Source organism: Malus domestica, chromosome 13 (assembly GCF_042453785.1).
Source record: "Malus domestica chromosome 13, GDT2T_hap1".
Classification (NCBI taxonomy): Eukaryota; Viridiplantae; Streptophyta; class Magnoliopsida; order Rosales; family Rosaceae; genus Malus; species Malus domestica.
In genome coordinates this window covers 43,327,954-43,353,062 of record NC_091673.1, presented here as the reverse complement: position 1 = coordinate 43,353,062, position 25,109 = coordinate 43,327,954, and the positions used below count along the sequence as shown (strand labels likewise).

The window sequence follows — 25,109 nt, the reverse complement described above, 5'->3', positions numbered from 1 at the left end:
GAATCTGATGGTCAGATTTTACTTGATCATCAGAGGTTTGTGGGTTTATTCCAACAACATTTGCCTTCGTCTTCTGGGGCTGTACCGCGTAATGAAGCTCCAAATGATCAACCTCTGATGCCTCCTCCTTCTGGCGCTCCCCCGACTGCTGAGGCTCTGCCGACTACTGAGATCTCTCCTAAGCAGCCTTTGTGAAGGCTCTCTCTTGTATTTATCTGCTTAATGTTCCTTTCTTTTTTTTATGAATGTAAAAATACCTTGCATAACTGTCAGTGTTTCAAAACCCACACCAAAAACAATTAAACAAGCAACAAATAAAAATGACAATCATGGAAAAATAACAGAAAAGGGAAGGTTTTCAGAATCGCTAAACTGATTGTGGAGCAATTAAAAAAATCTTCCTTATTTGAAATCATGGGTTGCCGCCCAAGAAACACTTGCTTTAACGTCTTCCAGCCGGACGAAACTTTCTTCTAAACTTGGATAGGGCCCATAGCATGGAATTGATCCTTGAATGGAAGGTGATACTTGACGTGATCCGACAATGGTTTAAATTCTAGCGTAGGTGTCTGAATCATTAAAATTAGCAAGTTAGTATATAATAAAATCGAAATTTGAGAAGATGGCTTACTTGCTTGCTCCAACACAAACTCAATTATGAACACCACATCTTTGAAGGTTGCAGGGTTATGGGACTTGGCCAGATTTGGTGTTTTGAGAGTTATGACTTTTCCCGTGTCATAAAATCCAACTTTTTTGGGAGTTTTCGTCTCAAGGGTATCTTCTTTGATGAATTGTAGACATTCCCCATCCACTTCTTGCTCTTGATTCTTTGGAAAGGTTCTGAAGATGCCTTTATCACCTTCTTCTTCCTTGGATTGCATAATCCTGCAAGGAATAAGGACATTTGGTGAACAGGGTCAGGATGAATTGAATTTAGACTTACTTTGGTTGTAGTGGACGGCATAGAGGGCATATGAGGCTGCGGCAAGGGTGGTTCTTTCCTTGCCGTGGCCTTGTTACTTTCTTCTTCTTCGAGCATCAGCTGTTCATCCATGTTTTGGCTTGGTTTGGACGTCATGGATTCACCTCCAACCTCCATAGCACTTCCCAAAGTGATAGCATCATGGATTTCAAAATCTTCCTTCAAATTTTCAACAGTTGAGTTGGAGAATTCACTTTGCTCTTGAATTTGTGCCGTGAACTCCATAATTTGCCCAAATTGCTTTTCCAATTCGCCCGTCTTCTTGGCTTGATTTTTCACCTCTTTGTTTCAGTTTTCTACATCCTGGTTCAAAGAGGTGAGTAACTTATTAAACATATCATTATCCAAAGATGTACCTGAATTGAATTGGGCAGATTGTTGTGATGGTTGCATAGGTCTTGAATAGGATTCCTCTTCTTGCTGCCAATACCCATCTTGTTGGAATTGTTGAGGTTCTCCCCACATGTAATCTGAATAATCTCTCCAATCCGAATTGTAAGCGTTGGAAAACATGTTGTCCCCTGATTGGCTATGGCCTTGATAACCCTAAGCATCTTCATTCGCAGCGAATTGAGAACATTGATGAGTTGGATATCCTTGCCCATAGGACACACCATCTGTAGGGACACTTTGCAATGTGGTCCTTTCGGCATATTGTGACAATTGAGAAGTAAGTTTCGCCAATTGAGCTTGAATGGTAGCAAAATCCATGTCTTACTTCTCTAGTACTTGAAATCAAGGAAACAAAACTAAATCAAATATCATAAGTAAAAATAAAAGACACAAATAGAAACAAAGTCAGTAACTAAAACAAAAAACATGAAAAAGAAACAACGGACGATTAGCAAAGTTGCTAATCCCCGGCAACGGCACCAAAATTTGATGCGAATGAAAGTTAAGCACTCAAATTAAACCCTCTTTTGACAATTGTAGTATATGTATAAGTAGGGATCGTTCTGGACCGGGGATTAGGAGGGATTACTAATCTAAACTAAACTAAACTGACTTACAAAAAGAAATTTAAAAACACTTAACTAGACTCTATAGACTCAAAACACTTAAAAACACAAACTAAAATAGATTTTAACTAATTAGACACACTAAAGTAAAGGGGGATTGGGTTTTGGACGAAAATAAAGTAAAACAAAACAGAAACTATAACTAAACAGATTTGCATGAAATTGGTTGTTTTGGATGGATGATGGGCTAGCTAGAAGGTCTTTCTCCATACATGACACACTTGCATACAAATCAATCTCCAATTGCTTTTCAATAAACTATGATGCTCAACACCCCAGATTAACCGTGATGCACTAATTAACCCTCAGATTTTCCTTTACTCATTGAATTGGATGAATGCATGCGACAACCCAAATCATTCTCTAAAAGTCCCCTATATGAATGCATAATAGAGATACAATTAAAGATCATTAAGTTCCATGAAAATCATAAGCGTTGACGACGCAATTGTAACTATGAATGCATGATACGTTTGCCAAGAATTCAATTAACGCGATTGTGACAAGCAACCTTCACTACTCATGAATATAAACTTGTAACGATTAGGTGGAACTTATTTATATCCTAGCATCAAATTCATGCATGAAAACTAAGTATGCATCCTTAATAAACATACACAAATCCGTTATGAATAAAATAGATAATTGAATTGCAATCACAACTTATCAAATCACAATTGGAAGAAATCAATTCATATTGCAAATATATTCATGGTTTCTAATTCTCCTCTAGCCAAAAGAGGTTTAGTTCCTCATACTTGCAATTAAACAGAAACAATTGAAATTAAACATTGAAAACCAAAGTAGAATACACCTAGAATGCTCCAGCAATCCAAATTGAATGACTAGCACAACTCCAAGCAATCCTCCTTCCTTGCAAATATGAAGCACCAAGGTGTGAGTGGTGAATGGATGGTCTCTTATGGTGGTGGATGGATATAGGTGAGTTATGGTGAAGGGTGGAGAGTTGTGTAGATGATGTGGTGTCTTTGGATGATGGCCCCCCAAATTATGGTGAAGGGTGGATGTATTTATAGGCTAGGGAGAGGAGTGTATGGAGTTGTAATGAGTGGATGTAATGGGTGTAGTGGGTGAGTGTTGTGGTAATGAGTGGATGTAATGGGTGTAGTGGGTGAGTGTTTGGTAGTGAGTGAATGTAATGGGTGTAGTGGGTGAATGTTTGGTAATGAGTGGATGTAATGGGTGTAGTGGATGGATGTTTGGAGTTGTAGGTCAACATACTTGCACACACACATGTTGATTTCTAGCCTTCAAATCTTCAAAAAACGTCCATCCTCATGTCTCCATGCTTGCACTATCCAATCTTGGCTCAAAAATGCTCTAAAATGCTCCAAAATGCACTTTCTTGCCAACTTTGTTATTATGACCTACAAACACACGAAAATAGCTTAAAATACATAATTAACTAAGAAATAACAACACAAATACACAAGAACAAGCTAACTAAGTCGCATAAATATGTTCCTATCAGTAAGGATAATTAAATAGTTTAATTATTTATGGCAATGATTAATAAATATGACGATTAATCAAACGAATAAGTTCATTTTAGACCTAGGGTTAGTTTTGGGCCTTAAGGCCCAATGGGCTTCGAATGTCAAGCCCATTAACTTAAGTTGTATGACAACTTAATGAATAAAGATTCAAGAGGGCCCAAATTGCCCAAAAGCCATAAGATGGCCGGCCATATGTTGAAAGGAAGGCCTTTTGTTCTCTAGGTCGCTTAATTGAAGGGACTATATAAAGAACTTTATAGCCAAAATTCTTTTAGGGTTTGTTTTGGAGAAAATTGGAGAGAACATGTTCCTCCCTTTCTCTCTAGGAGGCCGGCCCCCTTGGAGGAGATTAGCTAGCAATCTTTCCTCCTCCAAGGTCACTTATCTCTTCTTCAAGTCCATCATTGGTGTGGAAAATTAGAGGTTCTCAACTTTGGGAACTTGGAGAATCCTTTCAACCATCCTCATCCAAGAAATCCATGGATCTAAGAAGCAAGGAATGAAGGCCCTCTCCTTGGGTGATTAGCCTTTGCTTATGCAAAGAGGAATCAACAAAGGTATAAGATTTCTCAACTCACTTTGTTCTTAAGTTGAGTCTTGGTTCACCTTTCTACTAGGCTTTGAATTTCATGGGTAATGTTTTGTTTTTGAATGCATACAAGCATGATTCCGCATTTAATTGTTAATTGCATGCCATAGATGTTGCTCAAATGAACATGTTTTTCACAAAATTTCCTTGAATAGTTTCCAAGGAGTCATCCAGAGGCTGGTTATCCTCTTTATTTCTTGTTGAATCCATTCTTCCTTGCCCGCCAAGTTAGCAATGAATCTCATTAAGAAATTGATTTTCCATAGTAGCCTTTGTAGTTGTACTTTATTGGTAGGAGGAGGTGATTCCATTATTGCCCGAGCTTTATTTTTGTCAACGTCCTCCCCTCTTTGATAGACAAGGAATCCTAAGAAGTTGCCCGATCTTACCCCAAAAGCACATTTCTAGGATTCATCTTCAACTTATGGGTCCTCATTCTTGTTAGGCTTGTTTGAGGTCTTCTAGGTGTTGTTCTTCAGTTTCATATTTTACCACAATGTCATCAATGTATACTTCCATGCTATGGCCAATCAAGTCATGAAAAATGGCATTCATTGCTCTCTGATAGGTTCCACCATCATTTTTAAGCCTAAATGGCATGACTAAGTATTCATATGCTCCAACATCACCTGGACACCTAAAAGTTGTTTTATGTATATCTTCTTTAACCATTTTTATCTAATTATAATCAACACTCCCCATCCATGAAAGATAGAACTTTGTGTTTTGAAACTGCATCTATGGATAGGTCAGCCATGGGGATGGTGTATTCATCATTAGGCGTGGCTCCATTAATATTTCTATAGTTAACACAACACCGTACTGCATTAGTTATAGCTTTCAATATAGGTACAATGTTGGCCAACCACTCAACATACTTGGTAGGCTTAATAAATTCAGCTTTTACTAGCATTTCAATCTCTTATTTGGCTTTTTCTTCGATCTCTTTCGACATTCTTCATGGTGCTTGTTTCATAGGTTTATACGCCTCCTTAATAGGCATTATATGTTCTACTAAGGTTGAATCTAAACCTGGCATCTCAGTGTAATGCTAAGCAAAACAGTCTTTAAACTCATGCAGAAAGCTGACTATCCTTGCCCGATCTTCAACTTCCAACAAGCCACTGATCTGTATAGGTCTTGGATCCCCCTCAGTTCCCAAATCAATGGTTTTTAAGGGGTCTTGTACATCTGGTGCTATCTTGTCAGGTTCTACACATAAAAATTTGACCAACTTCGGACTCTCCAGCATATCCTCTGGCCAATCCAAGTCATTTATACATTCAGCCATTTGTATGGCTGCTTCCAACTCCTTCCCAAAAAACTCTTTTTCACCCTTGTTCTGGCTGCTTGATGTTTCTTCCTTCCATTTCTCTTCTTCTTTGGCTGAGCTGTCCATTTCTTGCTTTCTCTCTCTCCCATACACTAACAGTCTCTTGATTAAGAACTTGACTGCAACTACTTGGTCCTTTCTTCTTTGTTCTGGCATTACTGGTGTTGGGGAGTCAGGACGATATGTGGTCTATCCTATTCTTCCCTTGTGAGAAGCAGTTCTTGTTCCACAAGCTTTTGGGCCGTCACCTTAGTCGGGCGGCTGTTCTCATCAACTCCTAAGCACTGGAGAAAATACTGGGATTGTAGAAACTAGCTTCTACAACATTGGTTGTGGGAAGGAATGGTCGTGACTCGGCCTCCACCACTTCCCAAAATCCTAGTCTCATAGTTCTTTCCTCGTAGTAAATAGCTACCTATTAATGCAAGGTGGATGGTATAGAGAGACTCTGATAAATCCAATCTCTACCAAGCAAAGCTCCATAAGTAGAAATATTGTCCACCATGAAGAAAGCTAACATGATTTTCTTGGAACCCAAGTCAACCTCCAAAGGCAATATTCCATGAGTTCTGGTAATGGCTCCAAAAAACCTAGAGACTGTTAAGTCAGTAGGAATAAGATAATTTTCACTTCTTCCTAATTTCTTCATCTGTTTTAATGGTATCTCATTGATCGTAGCTCCTCTATCAATCAAGACCCTCTTAAAGGGTATTCCCTCCAAACGAGCAGTCACATATATAGGCTTCAGATGGTTAGCTTGGGCTAAACTCGGGCGGTTGACGACCATTTTATATGAATATACCCTCTCGGGCTCCTTCTTTGCAAGCTCGGGCAAACATGTTCTGCCCGATTCTGTTTTTCCTAAATCACCTTTCATTGTGGCAGGTTGATCTGGCTCGGCGCAAAACATGGCAGATAGAACATATGTCATGTTTACGTGGAAGTTGCTAGGTTCAGGTAAACCCTCATTCTTACCCCCAATGTGGTCCACGAATTCATCTAACCAGGCCTGTGCTTCTTTTGGCAACATTAGCTCGGGCAACTTTTCCTCCCGAGTTATACCAAAGTCATGTACCTGCTGTGGAACTTCACAAAGAGTATCAACCAACAAAGGTGAGGGCATTCTCCTTTCAAGCGAGATAGTTCCAAAACATATTGGTTCTGGACTCTATCTTAGGGTTGGCATCATTACCATATCCTCTTGAGTTCTCCTCAAGATTCTGTATTTTCCCGGATGAGGGCTTTGTGGAACATGATCTCCTTCTCCTTCAATCTTGCTATTAGCCCTATCTACCTCCTTTTTGCTTCTCCAGTGAAGTTGATTTCTTCCCTCATGAGGTACTTTCTCAAACTTCACATTTTCAGAGGTTTCTAATGCAATAGGAACTTTTAGTGAATTCATATAAGCTTTGTGCTGCCTCTGGACTCCCCTAATCATAGAAGCTCTTATTTCCTTGATAGGTCTCCCATCATTTCCAACTACGTACCATTTCCACCCAAGTTGAGCAGAATCCTTCTTGGTGATTGGGGATACTAGGTTCCTCCATTTTCCTTTCATCCTGACATTACCACCTTCATAACTTGGTTGGGAAGGCCTAACCTTCACCCATTTTGGTATTTTGGCTTCTTTATCTTCCACTTCTTCCAAGGCTTCATGGTCTTTGAATACCTCGGACAAGTTTTTTGGCTCAAAATCACCTTCTAACCTTTGGAAAACTTTTCTGGATGTCTCTTTCTTAACTGCCCTCATGATGCTTCTGCGAGCTTCTTGCTCTTCTTTCTTTTTTATTCTGATCAATTCTTGATCAATAATAGCTCCAGACATTGGCACTTCTAATTCACATTCACATTAGCACTTGCTACTTAATACCAACCCTTTAACTATAGCTGCTTTGGGTTTCTTGGGCAACTTGATAATTCCTTATGTAGGTCTGTCCACTTGTCTTCTTTCTGCTTTTACTTCCCAAGTGGCTTTTCCCTTCCCTTTCTCAACCCAAGTTAGGATGATCATGTTTATTGGGGCCTCTGGGAAAGGATCAGTGTCAACCATCATATTGGCCTGGTTTCTCCAGAAGCAATTTTCCCTTCGTTATGAGGTCTTGTATCTAGTCCCTGAACTGGACACAATTAGTTATAAAATGGTTTAAGGTACAGTGCAGCTTGGAATACTTCTTTCCTCTTAATTCCTCTGGCTTAGGCATCTTCTTGGTGCTGTCAGGCACAATCATTATTGCCCGCACCAACTCTTCATAGATTTTTTAAGCCTTGGTCAAATCAAAAGAATAACTCTAGTACTTAGGGGGCTTCATAGGGACAAATCCACCATCATTCATTACCACCTTTTGATCCTTGACTGGCTGGACTAAACCCTTTACCGTTAATGGTTTAAAAGGCGTAGTCATCTCTGCAGCATACATGTCCATTCCCTCTCCTCTATGATGATCACTTTCTTCTGGCTTTGATCTTTCAAACTCTACTTGGTGAATTGCAGCTTTATTTTTGTAGAAATAAGGCACCTTGGATGAGTGTTTGACTTCTTATTCTTCAATCAACAGTTTCTCATACTTTGTGGCAACAATCACCAACTCTTGGAGCTCACTGAACTGTACATCATCAAAGTTTTTCCTTAAGGGTAGCCTTAATGCCTTCTAAGCAATGGATATAAGCTGGGCATGATTAATAGGGAATTAGCACTTCATTCTTGTCTTTCTAAACCTCTTCATGAAGTCTTCTGTAGACTCATGCTCATATTGCTTTACCTCAACTAGATCATTGATAGTCATCTCGGGCTCCACCCTATAAAACTGTTCATGAAAAGCCATCTCCATTTGCCTCCAGTTGGTAATAGAACTGGGGGGCAACATAGAGTACCACTAAAATGCTAGACAAACTAACGAGTTCCCAAACAATCTTAACTTATAATTAGAATTATCTTCAAATGCCACGCAATGATTGGAGAACTTGAAAATGTGATCTCTAGAGGGCACACTGCTATCTTTTCCACTAAAAGTGGGAAACGCGGGCATCTTAAATTTGAGGGGAAAAGGATTATGTTCATCAATATACTCAGGATATGGTTTTTGGTAGGTGATCCTGAACAATGGGCGAGCCTGAGGATAAGCATTATGGAGAACCATTCTTCTTAACTTGGCTAACTTATCTCTGAGTTGCTGGTTGGCTATATTATTAGGTGGGGTATGAGGAGGTTCCCACTTCGGGCTACGATCATTGCCTGAGAAAGTTTCCTTTTTTGGTTTGGGCTTCCTCCATCTAGCCCTTCCAGGGGGAGGTTTGTCCACATTTGTGGCCTCACCTTTCCCGCTAGATTCTCGAATTAATTGGGACATCCTATACTTCTTTCGTTCTTGCCCGCTCTACTCCCTATTATCTAGTGAAAATAATAGGGTGTCGAGCAATTCTGTCTCCAGGATCTTCTCTAATACTGGCTGACTAATTCCAGATTCCTCCTTGTTTTTCCCTTTTCCCTTTTGTCCTCAAGCAAAGGAAATAGAGGGTTAACTGGTTCTTTCTTATGGCTTACTTCTCTCATCATTCCCCTTGCATAACCATTTTTTGAGTGGAGTACTCTAGATCTAATCTTCTTTGTAGACTCCATGTTACAAAACAAAGTTTACTCACTTCTCCTTTGGTTTCCAGTGTAATCTTTTCCATAGTTTTCAATACTTGCAACATGGTAGCTTGTAAGTCATCATTGACCACCCTTCCTCCTAACTTCTCAGATGAAGTCTGGCTATCCAGAATAGCTGGTCCTCGTACAAAGGGGAAATCTTCTGGATGATCTGTCATCTTTGATCTTAGTAAACAATGGGGTGGTCCGTACTGTGTGTTCCACCTGAAGGTTTTCTCCTTCCTTCTTCTTCTTGGTATACATGATTAAGTCGGATCCCACGGGGTGTGCCAAAACTATGTTTGGGCAAAGATTTCTCTAGAGAAGGCTCCTCGGACCTCATCATAGCTCCTCAAGGGATTGGCACTTTGGATGTGCAGTCGGGCTCTTGCTTGTTGATGTGCTACAAGAAGAGAACAAAGTTAGTTCTGAAAGGTGCCTTTGTGGGCCTTAGGTGTAGGCCTTGAGGATTGCAATCAAAACTAAGTGCTAGATGTGCCACTGCTATCTCAGTATAGCAGATGTAGAACAAATATGTTTTAAGTCGATTACTTGCGCCCCAAGTTACTCAAACTTTTTGTTATCAAAGGATTGTCACTGATAAGTTAAGTCTTCATTAAGTTATTTTTCTTGCCTTGTAAATAAGGACTTTTAATTCATGATCTTGTATGTTCGAATTGAGGGAGTCCAAAGCCCTTTAAGTCATTTGTTTGGTTTTACATTGCTCTTAATGAAAACATGTCCATTAAGTTAACCAGATCCATATGCAAAAAGGACTCTCAAATGACAACACAGGTCGAAATGACTTGAATACATATTGAAAAGTATACTACACGGTAGATCTACTAATTTAGAAAACAAACAAAGAGCTTCGGGCAAGATTTCACTTTATCTGGCAAGGTTGAACTTCTTGTAGTTACTTCTCTTTGAATTTACAGGGTTTATATGCTAAAGAGGGATGGATGGTAAACAAGTATACAATAGGGAATCGATACTACAACACTAAGGGAGGTAGCAGAGCTTTTATATTAGACAAGAGATAGCTTTTTCAGGGAACTATCGCTAAAAAGGATTGAATCTGGGTTGCTTTTAGCTTTTGGATGCAAATTTGGCTTGAGAGCAGAATTTGTATATTTGTTTGTTTCATTGGTTGAGTGTCATTGTCCCCGTTGTCTCTTCTTCCTTTTATAGGCAGTTTGGCCCGATTGTTGTAGCTTTTGCTCTTATCAGAAAGCATTTGGAGGATAGTGAGTCATCAACTTTTTACTAGTAATGCCACTGGAAAGTATTTTTTGGCTGATAGTAGGTTAGTCTTCATCACTTGTCATTTCAATTATAAACACGTGGCCTGTATCTTGGCTGAGAAGGTTTCAATTTGCTTCTGGACTTAGTGCTGGGCTTCAGGCATATCTCCTTTATTTGGCATCCTTGGGCTTTATTTTCTTCAAGCCCAACATTCAAATATTATTCTAAACAATACTTTTATGGAAACTAGGTCCCTCGGGACTAGGTGACGGGCTGCGTTGTTGATATACCTCTAGTTTCTGGAGCTCTTTTCCTTGAGAAGAAGGTTTTTCATCCACAGACACCACTTCCTTTTCTTGAAACTCGCGACTGAACTTATCAGAACTAGTTAATAAATGTGAATAGTCTATGCTTGGATGCAAATGCATGTCCAGCAAGAGTCGGAATCTTCATCCAAATCTGGCATTGGTAGTTCTTTTCCACAATTAAGAGTATAGTCTTTTATCTCGGTTGATGGGATCGCATAATCAAGTTAACTATGTCCCAATTCCAGCGTTGGCTTCTCAGTTGAATCCACATGACCATCTCCAAAAACCATTTGCCAGTATCGCTCAATTTCCTTCTCCAAGAAATGCTTTTCCCTCTCCCTCCTAACTGACATCTCTTTAAGAATGTTCATTTCCACAACATCGTAAGCCGATTTTTCCTCTATCATCCTTTGGTATTGCCTTGCCTCCATTTCAATTGATGCCTTCTCCTCTTGCAGGCGCAATATCATGGCCATGGCCTCATCTGCAGCGGTGACAGCAGCACTTCTCTCCTCCTCTAGTTCAAGATACAGAGCAGCACGAGCAGCATGTTCTTCTTTGAGTGCCTGTTCCAGTACTCTAATCGTAGTTGTCTCATTACTGTCAAAACCTAGTTTCTCTCCTGCGTTGGATCCAGATTCTTCAACAAGTAATCCATCCATTGGTTTAGTTTCATCAACATGTTCATTCAACTCAACACGTGAAACGCTTTCCGACGAACTCGTATCTGTAGAAGCTTCGATGCCATCTGAAATTACAAGAGCATCCATAAAAATGAAAAAAGTAGTATTAGCATAATATGTGCAGAAATGAAACAATGATGAGTCTGCAAGATCTTACAGCACATCTTCAAAACAGTAAAACATGTGTGAACTTTGGCTGAAGGAAAGCACCTCTAAACTCAAACTTCAAAGGTAATACCTTAAACAACAACAACAAAGCCTTTTCCCACTAAGTGGGGTCGGCTATTTCAAAGGTAATACCTTAAAGTATAAAAAATAAAAATAAATAAATAAATTGTTAACAACTCAAATCCACTGCAATATTTCCGAATCTCCTAGGACAATTCAAATGTCTCTCACAATCGTTTTCTTTTCTTTAAGAAAGAAAAAGTAAGAGATACTGTTTTACAAAAATAAATGTATCAAAAATATCTTTTTTAGTTGAAAAACGGGGTGAGAGCCCAAACAGAACTATTCACCAATAAATTTATACCAAGACATCCCAAGTCAATCCACACAAACAAAACTAACTGAACAAGAAGGAGGATTATCAAAGTAAAAATTGCCTAAATCTAATCCAAGGCTATATAGTTCGCTAAGCTATCCGCAACAAAATATCTTTAAATGTTTGAAAATACATATCTAAAATGGTTTAAGGTTCCATTCTACATGTTACTCCTGCTGTGGACGTTAAGAAAGGCCTGCATCAAGCCTGGAACCACAAATGTGGATTTAGTTCACAAGCTATGAGTGGCAACCGCTTATTACTATAAATTATACAATGTAAAATAGAAGTGCTAGCCGTGGTGCCGTATACTTCACCCTTGTCATATCTCTAAAAGGGTACTACTTATGAAGTTGAAATATGAAATTACAACATTGTACTGGATCTAAACAGTAAACAGTGACTTAGAATACAGTATGAGAAAGAAATTGGCTAACACCAGCAAACCTAGAATTAAGAAGACTCGAAAGTCAAATTTAGATTACATTAGACCCGATATAATGAATCTCACCTGAATTTACAAAAACTTCAGTAACCGAAACCTCATTCCCCATTTTACTAACGCTGGAAGGAGATGTAGGAATGTCCTGTGCCGCTGACTGGACCATATCATATGATAAAACTGATGACGACTTTCCATTATCAACAGAGCCCCCTCTGCGGCCGCGCCGAAGTCTCGGCCTACGACCTGCTACATTCTTTGCGTTAAGATCAAAACTTTGTTTCTTCCCACCTGCAAAGTTGCCGACACCAAATTCAACACTTTGTTCATTCTCAGCGACCAAAAATGAGCTACATGACGCTTCACCTTCATACGTAAAACTCCCATTTGCCTCATTTAGGGACTTCAACTTTGTATGGAAATTTGGGTCTTCATCCCATATTACATTGAAAGGGAACTTTCTCCTAACCGACCATTGAACTGAACAGATTTTCTCACACGGTAGATGATCTGAAAGCAGTTACTTTTCCTTGAGGTCCCGAAAACCCATCACAAGGGCAAGGCAGACACAACCCAAACAAACCCACAAATTTCGTGGTGAAATAGGCAACCGCTGCCGCACACAGTAGAAGATAGGCTATTGCAAGATTAAGAAATGCACGGATTTGGATCCTCTCCTGAGCTAATGCAAAGGATCTTCCTGACCAATTATCGTGGGCCATTGGATTTTTCTCCAACAGCTATAATTATTGTAACTTTAAAGAGACCCTCCGTTTGTAGCCGTTGGATAAAAATCCAACGGCCCACGATGATTGGTCAGGAGGATCCTCTCCATTAGGTCAGGAGAGGATCCAAATCCGAAATGCACCGCTGCGTTTGGCGGCTTCGAATTTACTGAACGATGATCAACTAATTCAAATTTGATTTGATGCGCTTTCAGTAACAGATAATGCTAGGAAACTAAAATTTTAAATTAAATTTTGTAGCTTAATGATGTGGAAGTTGATAATTGAATTAGCATTTAAGGATTGACTAACGTACTTATTTCTTATTGATAACACATCATTTGATTTGTAAATTTGATTTATAATTTTTAGCTTTTTTAGTATTATCCTTGTATAATAGTAGATCTCCTTTTTATAGGTCGTGTTTAACTTTTTTTTGAGTAAAAAGACATTTGGAAGTAAAAAGGAAAAAAAAAAAAAACAAAATTGGGTCTAGTAATAATTTCTGTTCTGATTTATGTCTCGTCATCTCCCTCAATTATCTTTTGCCATAATTTTTATTCGAATCATTCAAGTTTTCTTCAAAGGTAAGTGTATCTCTCAAGTTTATCTCTCTGAATTCTATCTGTTCCGAATTTTATTTTTTTAAGTATTGTGTTTCAATTTATTTCAATTTAGATTCTAAAATGAGTCTCTGATTTTTCAATTTTTTATTGGTCGCATTGAGTTTTTTTTTTTTTTTGGATTGTTTTTGTTTTTTGCAGGCACGGTTTTTTAGTTTTGATGATTTTGATTTAGTTTTTATTTGAGTGTTTGACGAAGGTGATTTTTCGTTGTGCTGCTTTTGTTTTCATTGAAGTTCCTATTTTTTGCAGTATAGTTATCATGTATATTCGTTATAATTGGAATGGATTATGAGTTAGTTTAGTATTTTGGCAAAGGTTATTAATATTGATGCACCATCAGCTCATAGAATCGTGCTGAATCAGTTGTCATAAGTTCTGGGGGTTGTTCCCGGGAGGGGGGTTGGGGGAAACCCCCCCTCCCCCCATAAACATTTAATATTTTTCAACGCAATACTTGTGCAGCATCAACTCATAGAATCGTGATGAATCAGTTGTCATAAGTTTTGGGGGTTGTTCCCGGGAGGGGGGTTGGGGGAAACCCCCCTCCCCCATAAATATTTAATAATTTTCAACGTAATATTTGTGCATGATCATTTATATATAATCACAAAGAATCGCTTGGCATTGGTTTATTGAAAGAACAATGGATTACCAACCAGTTAATGGATTATTTAATCATTTTTGGCATTTTGTGTAGCATTTGTGTTATAGATATTTGTGTAGCATTAGAGTTTATAAATATTTTATTGTCATTTGTGCAGCATCACTTTTTTCAGAACATTATGTGACGACCTGTCCCTAATTTTCTATGTAATTTCTCCCCGAGTGTGTAAATTGACATTTATGCCCTTGTTGGCAAAGTGACGTGGATGTGATTATGCAGATTTTAATTATTTTTCTCACTATCGGAATTAAATAGTACACGTTGTTGCGAACACATGAGCGCGAGTTAGACCCGAATCAGATCTGTAATGGAAAAGTTACGCATGGTTAAAGTACGTTAACAGCGAGTAGAATTGTACACGCATGTGTACTAAATTATCAGTGTTAGAAACACTGTTTTTGATAGGGAGTCGGATTTTCTTGCATGCTTTTACTGTGTGAAATCTGAAAACCATATCCTCTCTTCTTTTCAAATTGGACCCGTGTTCCCCATTTCACTCACAACCTATCCTTTTCCCTCATTTTACTCTTCACCAACCAACCAAACCTTTTGCTTAAATCTCTCCCCCAATCAGATCTCTCTTCTCTCTACCCAATCAGAAAACATACCTCTCTCTTTCATCTTCTCTCTCTCTCCTCGCTCGAGCTTCTTTTTCTCTGCAACTCTTAAGAACACGCATGAAACTTCACGGATCAAGGCTGCAAACACCACCATCATACTCCTCTCGAGCTCACAAACCTAGCCATACCAACTGATTCTCAAATGGATGAGTTTTGAGTCGTTGACTCGGAAGCTCCGACTTGGACGACTTAGCTTCGATGTGATCCCGGCTGAGTTATGAAGTTTGGAAGGTTGTGGAAGCATCTCCACAACTCCCTGGAGTCCCTAGGCTAAGTTTGGAGTGGAGACAACGTCGAAACACAAGGTTTCAAAGAGTCAAAAACTAGGCTGAGACTTTCAAGGCTTTTTCAGTCCTCTTCCGTCCACATTTTGGACTTTTAAGAGGTACGATTTTGTTCTCCTTGTCACAAGCTTCAAATCCATATAATTTTATGGAAATTGGTTGAGAAATGACAAAGTTACAAGGTTTTAAACATTTCCCAAAAACTTGCGAAAATCTCCTGATTCCTACGAAACCAGGCGACGGTCAACGATGACCCACCGGAGAAGCCGGCGAATATTCCATCAGACTTGACGAAATATTCTAAAAGTTTCAGGTAATGGTGTCAGGTTCCGTTAACTATTTAATGGAATATTGCATCAATTCTGACAAAATATTCCTATCTTCTGTCAGATTCTGCCAAGCGAGTGTAGCCGTGGGTTGGGCAGCGCGTGGCTACGCGTCCGGCCTCCTGCTGGTGAGTGGTTAACACGTGCGGGTCCGTGACTTCAAGTAAAACATTTTCGTATATTCAAACCTTCCGTTTGAGCAAGCTATGTGGAGTTTTTCCTAGCTTCTAGTGTGTGTTATTTAAATTAATTATTATTAGTTTTTTCGCATATAGGGGAGACTTACCCCAAGGATGCACGAGGGCAAGCGAGACTAGGGGGCTACGATACATCGACATATTAGTGAGTGGGCATTTTTGTTTTCGTGTATATATATAAACTTTATAGTTTCCACAAATGTTTTTAAATTGATTTATGCATTTTATGTCATGTTTTATTAATTTTAAAAATGTTGTTATGTGGTTGAGATTTATATATCGTCATGGCATATTCATATGCATTTTACATGCTCATAAATGTTAAACTGTTATGAAATGCTAAAATAATTACGAGATGCGTAGGTAAGTCCAGGTAAGGTTATTATGTTGATTGAAATTGTTGAATCACTATGGCATGCTTACATTCATATAGTATGCTCATCATTGCTACACCCAGGTGTTAGTGCTCAGCCCAGGGCCAGGCTAGTCTTTCAAGTGTTGTTCACATCAGCACCGCACCCTCGCCTTGGATCCAAGTAAGTGTTAGTCCTGTCGTACAAATTGCAATAGGCAATTCCGACTCGTATGTGACAGCGAATAAGGCTAGTCTTCATGTGATTCTAGTACTAAAGCGTATATTATTACACTTAGTCCCTGTCATACAGGTCGCATTTGGTGACTCTGACTCGTATGCTAGCATAGATTGATGAGCTATAACTGCAGTCGTAGAGGTAACATTACGCGACTCCGACTTGCATGCTAGTATAGATTGTTGAGCACATGATGATATTTATATTGTTGATGAGATATTGTGTTATGGCATATTTCTGGATTTACTGTTGGCATGCCTTGGATTTCATATTTATACTGTTGGCATGCACATGATGATATTTATATTGTTGATGAGATATTGTGTTGTGTCCACTCGCCCTTCTGTTTTTCGCCCCTCCAGGTCCTAGATAGCTGACCTACTCTGTGGCGTGCGAGGATTAGTGGCGATTCTGACATATTCCTGTTTAAAAGTAGGAACTTATTCCGTTGTGTATTAAGTACTTAATTAGTTTCGTCTGCATTGCTAATGTTATCTATACTCTGAACAATTGTATTCTATGGGTTCTACCCACACTATGCAGTCACTTTAGTAGTTAAATAAGTTATAGCTTCAGTTTTAATTTATTCACATTTTTCTTACATCACTTGCACTTTTGGTTACATCACATTTGGGTGATGGCCAACATGCCTCGACTCCTGTTAGGGTGTGTCATATTAAGAGTTTCATCATTTTTGAATGATTTTGTGTAGCATTAGTTTTTATTGATTATTATATTTACATTTTGAAATGCATCTATATATATATATATATATCTAATTATTTCCGTGCAGCATTAGTTTAACTTTATGTTTTTTTTTGTGTGTAGATCATGTCCGTTATTAAAGTGTTGAAGTGTGTATATGAAAATTGTGTAGTAGTTGTGCCGCTTTATCCACATACTAGCTATGAGGATTTGTGTGGGTTATTAACTTTTAGGTTTCCAAGTTTGTCATCAGGAGGCTTTTTGTTGAAATACTCATTATATGGAGGCGAACCAAACTATTTATTTGAGTTCAAGGAAGATATTCAGACCCTTCTATTGGTGAATAAATTCTTTTCAAATCCAGTTGTTTATGTTTATGTTCATGCTAAGAAGCAGATGTCTTTTGTTTCTACTAGTAATGTGTCGTCTTGTTGCTTAAATGAAGCTACTGGTATTGGAGATGAGAACTAAGATTTAAGTAAATATGACTCTTATGGACCTCACCATTATGCAACAAATGAGTGGCAGAGTTATATTTCATATGAGGGTCAAAGTTATGAAGATGGTGCAATTCAGTTTCGTAGATAACTTACACAATATTCTATTGAGGTTAGTTTTGATTTTAGAATGATTGGAAACGTGTTACTGCTGTTTGTCAAAGAAACTTTTGGAAGGGTATCAATGATGTGTTCATGCTACTGTGCAACAACCTAGTGGTTGTTTTATCATTAAAAAAATTAAATAATATTCATACTTGCACTGGACATATTCATCAAAAGGGGAATAAAAGGTTTGACCCTTATGTTTTACCATCTTCGTTGGCTGCCAATGTTTGTTTAAATCCATCGATTAAGGCAAAGGATGTTGTGAGAGAAATGAAGGAGAGTTATGGTCTTGATGTTAAATACCATGTAGCTTGGCGTGGCAAAGAGATTGCATATAATGAGGTTAATGGTGATGAGGCTCTCTCCTTTGGATATTTTCCTTGGTACCTTGATGAGTTTGTACGTGGCAATGATGGATCCTTTTATGCACTAGAACTTGATAATGATAGTAATCAGTTTGAAAGGCTATTCATATCTTTTGGAGCTTGTGTTAAAGGGTTATGATGGTGTAGACTAATGTTGTACCTTGATGGTATGTTTTTTAAGGGAAGATATACCAGTTTTCTTCTTGGTTGTTGTGCTAAAAATGCAAATAATGGTAAGTTTGTTTAATTGTTATAAATTACAGATTTGTGATATCGTTTTGAATTTCAATATTTATATATTTTGGAGAATCAGGTTATTCTTTTTGTGTAATTTTGTTTATTAAAGTGCATCATTTGTTTATTAATGTGGAATGGATAAGGAAGCAGTAAATGGTTTATGAATCAAGTTATGGGTGGGGGGTTAGGCCTCCCCCCCCCAATATACATCTAAGAAATTGAACTTTTGATTAGCATCTGTGCAACATCAGTTTTTACAAAATTGATTAATGACTCAGTTTATTCTTTCTATGCAGCATTTGTGCAACATCAGTTTTTACAAAACTATTCAACATCAGTTATTAAATTGCATCATTAGTAATGTTATGCGTATAACCTGTTTTTTGATATAATTATTAATTTTTATATATACAGAGATTTTCTCTGTGTGTTATGGTATTGTTGACATAGAAAATGAAGACAATTGGATATGGTTTGTTGAACATTTGGCTCAGATATTAAATTACCAAAGAAGGAAGATCACATTCATTACTAACTGACATCATGGGCTTTTGAATGCTATTCGAAAGTACTTCCCTACTGCTTCTCATGGTTTCTGCATTATATATTTGAGGGAAAATTTAGAGAGGCAATGTGCAGGTAATAAGTTTTTGAAGGATCAGTTGTATGAGTATTTAAAAAATTGTGCATATGCATGTAGTGTTGAAGATTTTGATAGGAATATTGAGAAAATGAGAAGTGTTTGCAGAAATATTTTTGATTCATTTTTAGATGATCGTCCAGAAGAGCATTATTCTATTATACATTTTTAGGGGAATCAGTGGGGTGAAATGAGTAATGCAAGTACAAAATCATTTAACGCAATGATTTCTGAAGAGCGTCGCATGTCTATTCTTGATTTGATTGAATTAATTAGGGGGAGGCTGATGGTCATGATGTCCGACATGAGGCGTGTTTTAGAGAAGTGGTTTTCTTTGTTATGTCCGGAAAAAGAAGATGATCTTAGAGGTTTTGTTCAAGAAGGTAGTCATTGGATTGTTAGTAGGTCATCTGATGATGTGTTTGAAGTTTAGGGGAATAGGAACTCTTTTGTTGTTTGTTGGATCAACACCATTGTTCATGTGTTCAATGGAAGCATAAAGGATTCCTTGGATTCATGCTTTGCAAGTTATTCAGCATGATCATCGTGATATTGAGGATTTTGTAGATGACTATTGGAAAGTTTCTTCTTATAAGCTAAGCTATCTGTTTCCTATTGTTCCAGTTTCTGACTTGAACAAGCCCACTTTTAATCTACTAAATGCTCCTGTTAAGCCCCCTCTTCCAAGGAGACAAGGTGGTAGACCACGTATTCATCGTTACAAGTCTAAAAATGAGACAAGAGGTGTAAGATATAGTCGATGTCATCATACTTCACACCACAATAAGCAGACATGTCAGGCTTTAATTTGATTTTTATTTTTATTTTTTAAGTTTTGGATTTTTTTTGTATTATTTTTTTTCGGAAGTTTGTTATCAAATCAGTTTTTTGTTATTTTTCATGCAGAACAAGTTTTTGATTTTATGCAGAATCAGGTTATACATTTTGTATACAACATTAGTTTTTTGTATTTCGCAATTTTTGATCCTCCAATTTATGAAGAATCAATTTTTAGCAATTCAGTTCATGTTTTTATAACAAGGAGTTATTGGGAGAAGCTTGCTATTCCCAATTTTGCAAATTTTCTATCAGGAACAAAATGAATAAACATATTGAAAAAGCTATGTAACATTTGAAATGGATAGATTAAAAAAGAAATGTAACATTCGAAAAACATACGTAATTTTTTTTTTTGCAAAAGTGAGTTATAACAATGTAATTTTAAACATCAAAGTTCATAACAATTGAAATGTTAGAAGTTCAACTTTTTTTTTTTTTTGGTTCAAGATGATTTTTGTTTGTCCTTTACTTTAGTTGCTTGTTTTTGCTCCTCAAAGTTTGTACTCCAACTCAATCTATGGTGTATTATTTGAGATGCAACATCACGACGCAGATAGTTGACTTCCTGCTTGGTTAAGGACTTTTTCATTTTTCTACCTGTTGCTATTGTTTGAATGTAGTACAACACAAAATACCACAATCATTTCTGTAAAATAAGTTTGCATAATTAATATTCAGCATCAAGTTCAATAGAATTAGCATGCAACATCAGTTAAAGCAAACAATATACAGCTTGAGTTATGAAAGAATATATAGCTTCAATATGCAACATCAATTATACTATACTCATTCAGTATGTAGCATTAGTATTATATGGAATCTAATGATTGGTGTAAAATCATTTTTATCACTGACCATTTATTCATAATTAACAAATTTTAAGAATTCCAACAACATTAATATTTAGTCAGAATCATTTTACTATCTTATTCATCACAAAAATTAGTTTAACCATAAATATGTAACCAAGAATAGTAATTCAATTAAAACAATCAAAATAAACAATTATACTTACGAGCCAAGCTGGTTTAGACATTGTTTATCTTCATCCATTCAAAAGTTGCATTTGTAGGGCTCTTTCGGATGTAGTCATTTGTTGAACTTTCTCTTTCAGTCAATAGAAAACGGATTAACTTGTCTCTGTTGTTGTACCATTCTTCAACCATTTTGACCTGTATAGAGATTAAGCGTAGGTTTGAAAAATGTACTAGGAAATTACTGAAAATATAAGCGATACTGAATTTAGACTTACCACTTTATATGCATTATCACTGTGCATGTTTGTTTCACCTTCTTGAAGTTTTTTTCTATTAGAGTTGTAAAAATTGAAACGCCTCTCCTCTGTGTGGAACTCAAGCAATGTGTAGTATTCATGATTTAGAAATTGAAACGCCTCGCATCTCCCATTTGTTCGTTTAATTGTTCCCTCAAATTGTGCTTTAATTCTTTCATCTTGGCTTTGTCATTTTGATCCTTGGTGAAGTTCATCTGTTTATCTAGAACATAATTAGTGTGGACATGTGTATGAAACATCAGTATGCAACATCAGTATGCAGTTTCAATGACATTCAATAGATTTTATCTAAATTCAATATTTATAACTTACAAAGAGATTGACCGAGAAGTAGAAGTTTTGATGATCCAAATTGCTTTCTTGTTTCCTGAGAATGTAGTTGTGTGCATCAATCACAGTATTTGTAACTCAGTCATCTTCAAGGAATCTATGCATATCTTCTTTCATCACAATATTGTCATAGTAGCTTAACTCATTTGCAGTTGATGACCAATATATGTCCCTGAAATACAATATACATAGAAATATGTTAATGCAGAATAAGTATTTTGAACTACAGCAGAAATTATATATTTAGTTGTAAAATTTTCTTACATTGGTGCTTTTTCCCATAAAAGGTTGATGGATTTTTTGTCTATTGTGTTTAGGAGAAAGTACGCTGGATGGCATTTCCACTCACTTGATTCTCTATTATTGTCCATGGCAGCGTAATAGAAATGCATATCCCTATTTTTTCTTCTGGCGTTTTGCTTGATGCGTCTGACAATTGTTTTATTTGAGGTTGAACAGGTGTTTGAGATTCTGTTGTTACTTTTTCTGGAGTTTGCATAACCTATTGTGACTGGATATCTACCTCTTGATCAGATGCGATTACGATTTTGTCCCCATTTTTAATAGTTTCACTTTTAGTTGCAGAATCAGTAGCAGAATCTTGATGAACATGTTTCTCAGTTTTCTTTTCTTTTTCTGTTTCAACCTCATTAATGAAACCCAAGGTCTTATTTTGCTTAGAAATTTCCTCTTGTTGCTTCTTCACCAATTCTTCTCAACTTTTAGAACTTGAAATTTCTCTTTTACTTTTTCCATTTTTTCCTTGTTTATTGCATTTAGTTCACACTACTTCTTGTTGCTGCCATTCAAGGTCATTCTTCTCCTTCAGCAGTCCCTTGCTCATTTCTTGCAATTCATTATTTTCTTCATCCCATTTTTTCTTTTGTTGCCTCAACGCAGTGTTCTTCTTCTCCAGCTCACTTTTCTGTTTTTCCAATTCTTTCTTCTCTTTTTCCAACTTCTTGTTTTGTTTTTGCAAGTCCTTATTATCCTTTTGCAAAGCATCATTCTCTTCAATAATTTTCTCAATTATAGAATTCTTGAAGTGGCATATTTTGATAGCATTATTCAACATCTGAAGCTGAAGTTTCGCCCTTCTTTTCCAATACTCTGCAGGGTCTGTTTGGCTTTGGGAGAGCTCTTCTTGTGTTAATTCCTCCTCTGAATTTTCACATTTCCATTTTTCTTCACCTGTAAGTGGAGCAAGAAGCCATTCATAGAATGTTTGTTGCTTCCTTGTCTTGATTGTCGACTTTTCTGGTTAAACTGGTATTTAAGGAACAGATGCTGCATTTGTTGGAAATGTGCCCTAAAACCAATCATATGATGATACTTTACGGACATTTCACATGTTAAACTAATATAGTTTAATTTAAAGGGCAAAGATTATTGTTTGAAGCCATCTCATATAAATGTTATACGCTTAAACAATAAGTCTAAGGCATATGTAATTGGGAGAATGCGATCTAAAGAAGTTAGATTCATGAGACCATTCTCTTTCGTATACATATCCTAAACGTTCCTGATCATAGGATTGCCAATTGGGCTTTGATAGTCCGTTAAGATCAGTACGTACTATGTCTTCTTTTAGGGAGACTGACTGGTCTCGAGTCATTGGTGTGACTGACACCAAGACAAGCATGTAGGTGTTCAATAAAGAATGAGTCAACTGAACACGATCAACAAGGAGTTCTCATACTCATGTCACATGAGAACTCATGGTTGGGATAATGCAATTTAGTCATTTGACCTGAGGCATCATAGTTGTCTTGTGGTTAGGTCCTTGATCTTTGACTATGTCAAAGTCACTCCGTCAGAGGGTGTCCACGACATAATTAGGGTTAAGCCACTTAGCCGTGGAGGCAAGTGAATACGCAACAAGGGATCTCTAACCTTCTAACTGTTTGAGGGAGAATACTCTATGATATGATTAAGAATCCCTGGCCAGAGTATGAATGAGATTTAAGAAATCGTTCCAAATCATATTCAAGGTAATCATATAAGTAAGAGAATCACAATGGATATTAGACATGAATAAACTATCAAACCAAACAATGTGGTCAAGAGTATTATATTAGAGAAAGACCGTATTGCATTGTAATCCTAAACTAAATAGGTTGTCCACCTGTCACTCATGGTTTGTGGAAGCCCTAAACGTGTATAATCACTAAAGGGAGAATTGAAAGTAAGTTTCAATTCACAATCGATTTGAAAGAGTTCTAATCACCCACTGCCTCGCTAAAAGGAACCTAATGGATCGTACACCGTGTAAGGTAGAGATTGAAGAAACAACGGAGATGAGTAAGGATAATTAAATAGTTTAATTATTTATGGCAAGGATTAATTAATATGATGATTAATCAAACGAATAAGTTCGTTTTAGACCTCGGGTTAGTTTTGGGCCTTAAGGCCCAATGGGTTTCGAATGTCAAGCCCATTAACTTAAGTTGTATGGAAACTTAATGAATAAAGATTCAAGAGGGCCCAAACAGCCCAAAAGCCATAAGATGGCCGGCCATATGTTGAAAGAAAGGCCTTTTGTTCTCTAGGTCACTTAATTGAAGGGACTATATAAAGAACTTTATAGCCAAAATTCTTTTAGGGTTTCTTTTGGAGAAAAGATGAGAACACAAGCCCCTTTTCTCTCTAAGAGGCCGGCCACCCTAGAGGATTTTAGCTAGCAATCTTACTTCCTCTAGGTCACTTATCTCTTCTTCAAGTCCTTCCTTTGTGTGGAGGCTTAGAGGTTCTCAACTTTGGGAACTTGGAGAATCCTTTCAACCATCTTCATCCAAGAAATCCATGAAGCTAAGAAGCAAGGAATGGAGGCCTTCTCCTTGGGTGATTAGCCTTTGCTTATGCAAAGAGGAATCAACAAAGGTATAAAATTTCTCAACTCACTTTGTTCTTGAGTTGAGTCTTGGTTCACATAACTACTAGGCTTTGAATTTCATGGGTAATGTTTTGTTTTGAGTGCATACAAGCATGATTCCACCTTTAATTGTTAATTGCATGCCATAGATGTTGCTCAAATGAACATGTTTTTCACAAAATTTCCTTCAGCATTTCCTTATTGTTCCTTAGCTTTAACTGATAGTGGAGGGACTGATTCTGCATTTTCTTCTTATCCATATGGGTGAACTAGGATTTGAGGAACTGAGGTGCTTGGAGCCCTTTTTTTCATTGCCTCTTCTTGCACTATAAGAACTGATTCTTGGATTGAAGTACTTGGAGGCTCTTTTTGGACTGCAACTTCTTGTACTAGAGCAATTGATTCTTCAAATGATGTACTTGGAGCCTCTTTTTGTACTGCCTCTTCTATATGGAAATTAATCACATTACTGATCACCCTATCAATTTCAGTCACATCCATGTCTGTGATATATGTATTTCTTTCTTCATTTTCAACAGTTGGATAGGCAGAATCATATGCAACATTTTGGTCATCTTGGACTTGCTCATTTGGAATTTGGGTGCCAAATATACTCTGACTGTCAACCAGTGTGTCAAAGTGATCTTCATTTTCATTTTGTTATCCACCCTCTTCCTCCTGACAATATTAAAAATCAAGAATTAGTATGGATTATTACTTATACAAAGATTTAGTTTGTAGCATTAGTTATGGATTATAATGACAAAGCTTCAGTTTTATAGCAGAATAATTATGCAGCATCAGTTATGGATTATAATCACAAAGCTTCAGTTTATAGTAGAATAATCATGCAGCATCAATTATAGGAGAATCAAGAATATGAATCAAATTTTATT

General features: G+C 37.2%; 2 protein-coding genes across 2 annotated transcripts; both read right to left on the bottom strand.

Annotated features, from left to right (window-relative positions):
- Window positions 1-9,845: 9,845 nt before the first annotated feature.
- On the bottom strand, window positions 9,846-12,910 carry LOC114820611 (myosin-binding protein 2-like). Its single transcript, XM_070810916.1, has 3 exons — window positions 12,660-12,910; window positions 12,363-12,584; window positions 9,846-11,372 (listed from the first exon to the last, which is right to left on the bottom strand). Exons 2-3 carry the CDS (start codon window positions 12,457-12,459, stop codon window positions 10,849-10,851), a joined length of 621 nt encoding a protein of 206 aa, XP_070667017.1. The 5' UTR covers window positions 12,460-12,584; window positions 12,660-12,910; the 3' UTR covers window positions 9,846-10,848.
- Window positions 12,911-21,419: 8,509 nt separating this feature from the next.
- On the bottom strand, window positions 21,420-24,714 carry LOC139191003 (uncharacterized). The gene is made up of 4 exons (XM_070811501.1): window positions 24,570-24,714; window positions 22,132-22,532; window positions 21,854-21,987; window positions 21,420-21,513 (listed from the first exon to the last, which is right to left on the bottom strand). The coding sequence occupies exons 1-4, from the start codon at window positions 24,712-24,714 to the stop codon at window positions 21,420-21,422; spliced, it is 774 nt and encodes a 257-aa protein (XP_070667602.1).
- Window positions 24,715-25,109: the final 395 nt, after the last annotated feature.

Bases quoted from the DNA above. Each gene is read 5' to 3' on its own strand.
- LOC139191003 (XM_070811501.1), bottom strand. From the start codon at position 24,714: ATGGATGTGACTGAAATTGATAGGGTGATCAGTAATGTGATTAATTTC. The intron at 22,533-24,569 runs GTACTTCAATCC...CTCCACTTACAG, and splicing joins AGTCCAAAAAGAGCCTCCAA to GTGAAGAAAAATGGAAATGT. The intron at 21,514-21,853 runs GTCACAATAGGT...ATTGTATTTCAG, and splicing joins GATCAAGAGGTAGATATCCA to GGACATATATTGGTCATCAA.
- LOC114820611 (XM_070810916.1), bottom strand. From the start codon at position 12,459: ATGGTCCAGTCAGCGGCACAGGACATTCCTACATCTCCTTCCAGCGTT. The intron at 11,373-12,362 runs GTGAGATTCATT...TTGTAATTTCAG, and splicing joins TGAAGTTTTTGTAAATTCAG to ATGGCATCGAAGCTTCTACA.